At 58.9% G+C, this 7,500-nt stretch overlaps 1 protein-coding gene across 2 annotated transcripts in view; it reads left to right on the top strand.

Moving 5' to 3' along the window:
- The window catches only part of MYBPH (myosin binding protein H), a 13,453-nt gene extending 7,154 nt beyond the window's left edge, over window positions 1–6,299 (top strand). The window contains exons 5-11 of one of the 2 annotated variants that reach the window (XM_027669171.1): window positions 249–444; window positions 1,037–1,176; window positions 1,992–2,151; window positions 2,827–2,963; window positions 3,387–3,573; window positions 5,435–5,475; window positions 6,092–6,299. In XM_027669171.1, coding sequence (XP_027524972.1) covers window positions 249–444; window positions 1,037–1,176; window positions 1,992–2,151; window positions 2,827–2,963; window positions 3,387–3,573; window positions 5,435–5,445 — 831 coding nt within the window. In that variant the 3' untranslated portion in view covers window positions 5,446–5,475; window positions 6,092–6,299. Of the gene's footprint in view, window positions 1–248; window positions 445–1,036; window positions 1,177–1,991; window positions 2,152–2,826; window positions 2,964–3,386; window positions 3,574–5,434; window positions 5,476–6,063 lie in introns of both variants that reach the window. The other variant, XM_027669172.1, reaches the window with a different exon arrangement.
- Window positions 6,300–7,500: the final 1,201 nt, after the last annotated feature.

The following is a 7,500-nucleotide window of genomic DNA, read 5'->3' as shown; positions in this document are numbered from 1 at the left end:
GGTTGGAGCTGATCTGGGGTTGGAGCTGATCCGGGGATGGAGCTGATCCGGGGATGGAGCTGATCTGGGGATGGAGCTGATCCGGGGATGGAGCTGATCTGGGGCTGGAGCTGATCTGGGGCTGGAGCTGATCCGGGGCTGGCAGGGATCGGCTCCAGGTCCTTCCCTGGGATGCTCCGGCACAGCAGGGTGGTCCTGCCCACCCTCACCCCGCACGCTCTAGCGGCTCCCAACCTTCTCTGCTCCAGGGGAAGCCCCAGCCCGAGGTGACCTGGACCAAGGGGGGCCAGCCCCTGGACAAGTCCCGCGTCAACATCCGCACCACGGCGCGGGACACCATCTTCTACATCCGGCAGGCCCAGCGCGGGGACTCGGGGCAGTACCAGCTCTGTGTGAGCATCGGTGGCACCGAGGACAAGGCCATCCTGGACATCCAGGTGGTTGGTAAGGATGGGCATGGACACCCTGGGGCTTGTTTCTGCTCCTCGGGTTTCGGAAGGTCTTGTTCTGGGTGGGGCGGGATGGGACAGGACCAGCAACAAGGTGGAGGTGCCTCTTCCAGTGAGATCCTCTCCAGGATAATGGAAAACTCCTCTGGTTGGGGATGTAGTGTTTTTACCAGCCCTTGCCCCTCACAGCTTCTCCAGGGCTCACTTCTTCTCCTTGGATTTGGGTAGATCTTGTTCTAGGTGGAGTGGGATGGGATGGGATGGGATGGGATGGGATGGGATGGGATGGGATGGGATGGGATGGGATGGGGTGGGTTGGGATGGGATGGGATGGGTTGGGATGGGATGGAATGGGTTGGGATGGGATGGGGCAGGACCAGTAACAAGGTGGAGGTGCCTCTTCCAGTGGGATCTTCTCCAGGGTCACAGAGGTGAATCCTCTGGCTGGGGGGGCAGGGTTCCTGCCAGCCCTTGCCCCTCGTGGCTCCTCACCCCTGGTGAGCTGCAGGAGGGTGAGCAGAGATCCAAAGGGAGGAGCTCGGGGCACAGAACGAGTCGGGATGTCAGTGGAGGGGTTGTGTTTGCAGAGCCGCCCGGGCCCCCCCAGAACCTGAAGCTGGTGGACGTGTGGGGCTTCAACGTGGCCCTGGAGTGGGCCCCCCCTGCAGACAACGGGAACGCCGAGATCAAGGGCTACAGGGTGCAGAAGTCGGACAAGAAGAGTGGGGTGAGTGTGGGCACCCCCAGTGCTGGGCAGCCCTGGGGGCAGAGGGGCAGCACAGTCAGATCTTGGCACAAGGAGGGATTGAGACATTTTTGACCCATGACAGACCTCAGCCTTTTTGAACACGTCGATGTATTTTCGGGCGTATTTTTGTGCAGTGAAAAGGGAACCTTCTTGCTGTGCTTTTCTCACTAAGACTTTTCAGGCACTTCTTCCCTGTTATTTCCTCTGTTTTCCTCTGGTTTTAGCGTTCGAGTTTGTCAGTACGTTATGTCTGACAAGGATTAAAATTTTTAAAAAATAACCCTTGCATCTAAAGGCTTTGTGGTTATAAAAAAAACCCACCAAACAAACCAAACAAAGAAACAAACACTTTTTTTTTTGGTACAGCTGCAGTTCAGATCAGTTCAATATTTGCAGGTAAAGATTTGTTGAAAATGGTGATATTGACCTCTTAGTTTAAAGGGTCGTGTGTGTACTGTACTGTAGTAGGAGTTTCTGTATGTGTGATGTATGGGTCGGGCCCCAGAGGGAAGGGATGAAACTGGATTCTCTATTTGAGAAAAAAAAAAAAGGAAAGGAAAAAGGCAAATAGTTAAAGAAGTTTCTCGTGTGGTGCAATAGAAATAAATGCAACAAAGCACAGACCGTTTCCTGGTGAAGGATGGCAAAAGCAGACTCGGGCACTGTCGGCATCCTGCCTCCTCCATCCCTGGGCCCTGCTGCCTTTCCTCCTGGTTCACTTTCCTAGTCCGTCCCTGGCCCCTGCTCCCTTTCCTCCTGGCTCCCTTTCCTCACGGCTCCTTTCCCCTCTGCAGAAGTGGTTCACGGTGCTGGAGCGCTGCACCCGCACCAGCTGCACCATCTCCGACCTCATCATCGGCAACTCCTACTCCTTCCGCGTCTTCTCCGAGAACTCCTGCGGGCTCAGCGACAGCGCCGCCGTCACCTCCGGGCTCGCCCACATCGAGAAGACAAGTGGGGCACCCCCTGCCTCGGGCTCGGGGTGGGGTGGGGGCAAGAGTGGCCCTGACCCTGTGGGGGTGTTGGGGTGGTGGTGCTGTGCTGGTCCCCGGGGGTCCCCTGCCCTTATCCCAGCTCTCATTCCCTGTGCCGGGGTCAATCCCCTTGGGGGCAGCGAGAGACAGCCCTGCCTTTGGTCCCGCAGCTCAGGGCCAGCAGAGACCCCTCAGGGGTCCAGCTCAGGGCCGAACCCCCAAGCAGCCCCCTCAGCCCTGCTCTCCCTCCGTCCTCCCTCGGTCCTGCTCTCCCTCCATCCGTTCCCAGCTCCCTGGGAGCACACGGGGAGTTGGGGGTCTCTGCCCACCAGCTCCTGTTCCTGTGCCCTGAGTTTTGGGGATGGAGTGGTAGATCCAGGGAGGTGCCTGGCCCGGATCTGACCTGCTGCCCATGGGATGGATCCCGGTGGGACTGAGGGTTGGCATCTGCCCTGTCCCCTGCAGGGACTGGGTGCTGGGGTGGCTGGATGGGAAGACAGGGCTGGTCTGAGCTGAGGAGCAGGTCCTGGGGTCAGGGGTGGTGACTCCTGGCCCATGTGAGGGAGCAGAAGGACTTTTGGGTACCCCGTGACCACGTGTGGGTCAGCCTGGGAGCCTGAGCTCTGCCTCAGCCCAGAATTGATTATTTCCTCAGAAACCACTTACCAGCCAGAGAAGATCCCCCAGAGGGACATGATGGAGCCTCCAAAGTTCACGCAGCCCCTGACAGACCGAACCACCACCCGGGGCTACAGCACCCACCTCTTCTGCTCCGTCAGGGGCTTCCCCCAGGTCAGAGGGGCAGCACCTCCTCGTGTGGGCACCAGGGGGTTGGGAGGGGGATGGAGGGCTTGGTGGGCTGGTGGTTGGTTGGGTGGTTGGTTGGGCTGGGTTAGGGTTGGGTGAGGGTGGGGAGCTGCAGCTGCTCCCCTGAGTCAAACTGGGGCAGGTTTGGGGTGTTCCTTCACGGGAGTGGCAGACTGGTTGTAACTCAAGCCATGTCCTGTCTCCTTCTTTTGGAGGACGTGTGGAACAGTGGTTTGGGCTCGAAAATGGGAGATTTGAGTCTTCAAATTCCTTCTGAATCCCACTGTGGCCACCAGCTCCAGGCGGGGCCGAGCTGAAGGCAGAGGGAGGGGCTGCATTTTGGGGTCAGGCAGAGTTCTCACCCCTCTCCCTGCTTTAAACAAATGAACGTATCCTGCTGCTTTCCAGCCCAAAATCATCTGGCTGAAGAACCAGATGGAGATCCGGGAGGACCCCAAGTACATCGCGCTGATCGATCAGGGCGTGTGCTCCCTGGAGATCCGAAAGCCCGGCCCCTTCGACGGGGGCGTCTACACCTGCAAGGCCATCAACGCCCTCGGGGAGGCCTCCGTGGACTGCAGGCTGGATGTGAAAGGTGAGGGTGGCTGAGGAGGAGGAGGAGGGGGAGGAGGAGGGGCAGGACTCCCTGCCTGCCCTTCCCGGGTCTCTCTCGATGTGGGGTGGTTTGTCCCTGGTTTGTGTTGCTCCTGGTGCTGGGGGGATCTGAGGGCTCTGAGCAGCCCTGTGGAGCACAGGCTTCTCAAGTTTGTGGTCTTTGAAGCATCTTGAAATCATCTTTCCACATTTATGGCCTAAAAATCCCAGACTCACAGAATCCCAGGATATGCTGAGCTGGAAGGGACCCACAAGGACCATCCAGTCCAACCCTCAACCCTGCACAGGCCCAGCCCCAGAGTCCCACCCTGTGCCCCAGAGGATCAACCAAACCCTCCTGGAGCTCTGGCAGCCTTGGGGCTGTGCCCACTGCCCTGGGGAGCCTGGGCAGTGCCCAACCAGCCTATGGGGGAAGAACCTTTTGCTGAGATCCAACCTGAGCCTGCCCTGACACAGCTCCAGCCATTCCCTGGCTGCTGTCCCTGGTCCCCCAGAGCAGAGCTCAGTCCCTGCCCCTCCTCTGCCCCTGCCCAGGCAGTTGGAACTGCAGTGAGGTCTCCCCTCAGTCTCCTCCAGCTGAACACACCAAGTGCCCTCAGCCCCTCGAGGCCCTTCCCTATCCCTGTTGCCTCCTCTGGACACTCTCTAAGAGCTCAATATCTTCCTCATACTGTGGTGCCCAAACCTGCACAGTGGGGAGGGACCCAGACCCCGGAGCCAGAGGAGCTGCTGGAGGTTGGGCCCATCCTGCTCCTCCCTGCACCCCCAGCACTGGGGTCCTGAGCCCCCTCAAGCCCTGCCTGGGGGGGTGGGAGCTGAGCCTCCTCCCCTGGCCCTGGGCTGCCCTGATTTGTGTTCGGGGTCCTGCCCAGCCCCCCCAGCTCCCATTTCCTGCCTCGGCAGCGCTCCCGGAGCAGCTCTTGCAAGGAGCTGCCCCCGTTCCTCCCCCTGCCCGGGGCAGCCCCTCCTGTCCCACAGCCAGGATTCCTCCTGCCCACCCTCCCTGTGCTCCTCCCATGCCTGTGTGTCCCTAAACATGCCTTGTTTCTGTGATTCCCCAAGAATTATTTCTCAAAATCACGGAACCAGGGAATGGTTTGGGCTTGAGGGACCTTGGAGGTCATGGCAGGGCGGGGACAGGGACACCTCCCACCATCCCAGGCTGCTCCAACCTGGCCTTGGACACTCCCAGGGATGGGGCATCCTCTGGGAAATCCAGTCCAGCCCCTCACCACCCTCCCAGGGAAAGATTCCTTCCCAATATCCCATCTCTCCCTGCCCTCTGGCAGTGGGAAGCCATTCCCTATGTCCTGTCCCTCCATCCCTTGTCCCCAGTCCCTCTCCTGCTCTCCTGGAGCCCCTTTAGGCCCTGGAGGGGGCTCCAAGGTGTCCCTGGAGCCTTCTCTTCTGCAGGGGAACATTCCCAACTCTCCCATCCTGGCTCCAGAGCAGAGGGGCTCCAGCCCTGGAGCATCTCCGGGGTCTCCTCTGGACTCTCTCCAGCAGCTTCATGTCCTTTTTTTGTTGTTCCCAGGGCTGGAGGCAGCTCTGCAGGGGGGTCTCATCTGAGGGGGCAGAGGGGCAGGATCCCCCCTCCCCTGCTGCCCCTGCTGTGAGATCAGCCCAGGCAGGAGGATGAGCTGGTCCCTGTGCTGGGAAGAGTTGGGATCACCCAGGGCCAGGAGTGGGCACTGGCGGTGCTGGGATCGCTGGGATCAGGGGTGTGTGCAGGGATGGGGGGTGTGGGGGCACACGGCGGGGTCAGTTGTGCCCTGGCCCACCTTTGGGAGTCAGATGAGGGGAATTCAGGGGGAATTTATGTCTCCTGTGCTCTTCTGCAGTGCCCAAGTGAGGATGGACCTGAGGGCAAGAAAAGAGCAAGGTGGGTCTGGGCTGGGGCTCTGGGATTGATTCCTGGGGGGTGGAGGGTTTGAGGGGGTTGGGGCTCTGGGATTTCTGGGGGATGGGGCAGTTTGAGGGGATTTGGGCTCTGGGATTCCTTGGGAAGGAGAGTATGAGGGTATTGAGGCTCTGGGATTCCTGAGGGAAGGAGGGTTTGAGGGTCCTGGATTAGCCCCTGTCACCCCAACTCGGGCCTCCCTCATCCCATGGCTGGGGAGGGGATGCTGGGGTGGGATGAGGAGCCTGAGGAAAAGCTGCCCCTCTGGGAGGGAGGTGGAGAGAGGGCTGTAAATGGGGCCAGGGGGCGGGAGGAGGCCAGGACTGGTGTGCCCAGCACGGGCACAGCCCTGTTTGCAGCCAGGACTCCTGGAGCAACTCAGGGTTGGACACGAGGGGCAGGTCCTGGGGCCTGGGGATGGGTATAAAGGGATGAGAAATGGGGCTGTGGGAACACGGAGGTAAAGGGTCGTGCCTGAATTCTGTGGGGCAGGAGAGGGTGGAGGGCCTGGGCTGGGTTTGTCCTGCATTGGAGCCACAGCAGGGCTCATCCCACCTCATCCCATTCCAGAGCCCTCAGGTCTCACTCCTGTCCCCAGGTGGATGCTGCAGCTGCTGGGTGGGATCAGGGCCCGTGGGGATGCCCCTGGTCCCTGCTGCCTGCGGGGCTGCCCCTCCCTGAGAGCTCTGGGGGTCTGCACCTCATCCTGCCCTGGCACGGCCCTCCCCGAGCCCGTCCTGAGCTGTGACAATAAAACCAGCCCCTCCAGGGACCTTTGGTCCCAATAAAAACCCCAAACCCCTCTGTCCTGCCTGTCCTGGGGTTGCTGGACTGGGGGGAGGCGGGGGGAAGAGCTCCAGGGGGGATGTGGGGCCGTGGGTGGAGGGGCTGGGAAGGGACACGGAGGAACACTCACGGAGGTGTCTGGGACAGAAGGGACAGGGAGGGAAGTTTTTCTGCTGGACCTGGAGGATGATCCTGGCTGGGGAGGAAGAGCAGCAGCACCAAAACTGTGGGGTTGGTGCTCCTTCATCAAAGCAGATTTCTTTATCTGCACCAGCGACCCATGAACGGCCCCCAACATCCCCTCCCCGTGGCATGAGGGATAAATGTGAACAGGTGGGGCCAGAATTCCCAGAATCCCACATTTCCCCCAAATTCCACCAAATTCCCACAAAATTCCATCAAAACCCTCATAAAATAGCGCAAAATTGCACTGAAGTACCCCAAACATGTAAAACACATCTAAACCACCCCCAGAATCTCCAAAAATATCCCAGAATTTCCCCAAATCTCCCCAATATTCTCTAACTGGCAAAACCACCTCCAAAAAAAATCCCAAATTCCGTCAAATCTACCCAAAATATGCACAAAATACATCCAACCCCTCCAAGTCATCCCCAAATCCTCCTAAACCCCCAAATTCCCCCAAGTCACATCAAAATACCCAGTCAAGTCCCCTAATATCCCAAAATACCCTCAAAATCCACCCAAATCCCTGAAGATTTTGATGGGACTTGGCAGAATTTGGGGGTTTTGGAGGATTTTGGGATGACTTGAGGGTTTGGTGTTTTGATGGGACTTGGAGGAATTCAGGGTTTTTGGAGGATTTAGGGATGATTTGGGGGGTTGCCCGTATTTTGGGTGTATTTGAATTCGTGATTTTTTTTGGAGGTGGTTTTGTGGGTTTGGGAATATTGGAGGGATTTGGGGAAATTCTGGGACAGGTTGGGACCTTTGGGGGTACTTGGCTGTGTTTTACACCCGGGGGGTGTTGCTGCTCCCAGGGGCTCAGCACAGGCACAGCCCCGGCCACACCAGCACCATTCCCACCATCAGAGGGCATCCCTGGATCGACTGTCCCATCCTGGGATTGATATCCCTGGACTGACTGTTCCATCCTGGGATTGATATCCCTGGATTCACTGTCCCATCCCTGGATTGACTGTCCCATCCCTGGATTCACTCTCCCATCCCTGGATTCACTCTCCCATCCCTGGATTCACT

The sequence above is a fragment of the Corapipo altera genome, unplaced genomic scaffold, assembly GCF_003945725.1.
Source record: "Corapipo altera isolate COAL_440 unplaced genomic scaffold, ASM394572v1 300, whole genome shotgun sequence".
Taxonomy (NCBI): domain Eukaryota; kingdom Metazoa; phylum Chordata; class Aves; order Passeriformes; family Pipridae; genus Corapipo; species Corapipo altera.
Note: the sequence above shows the minus strand (reverse complement) of the source record. Positions and strands in the feature narration are given on the sequence as shown.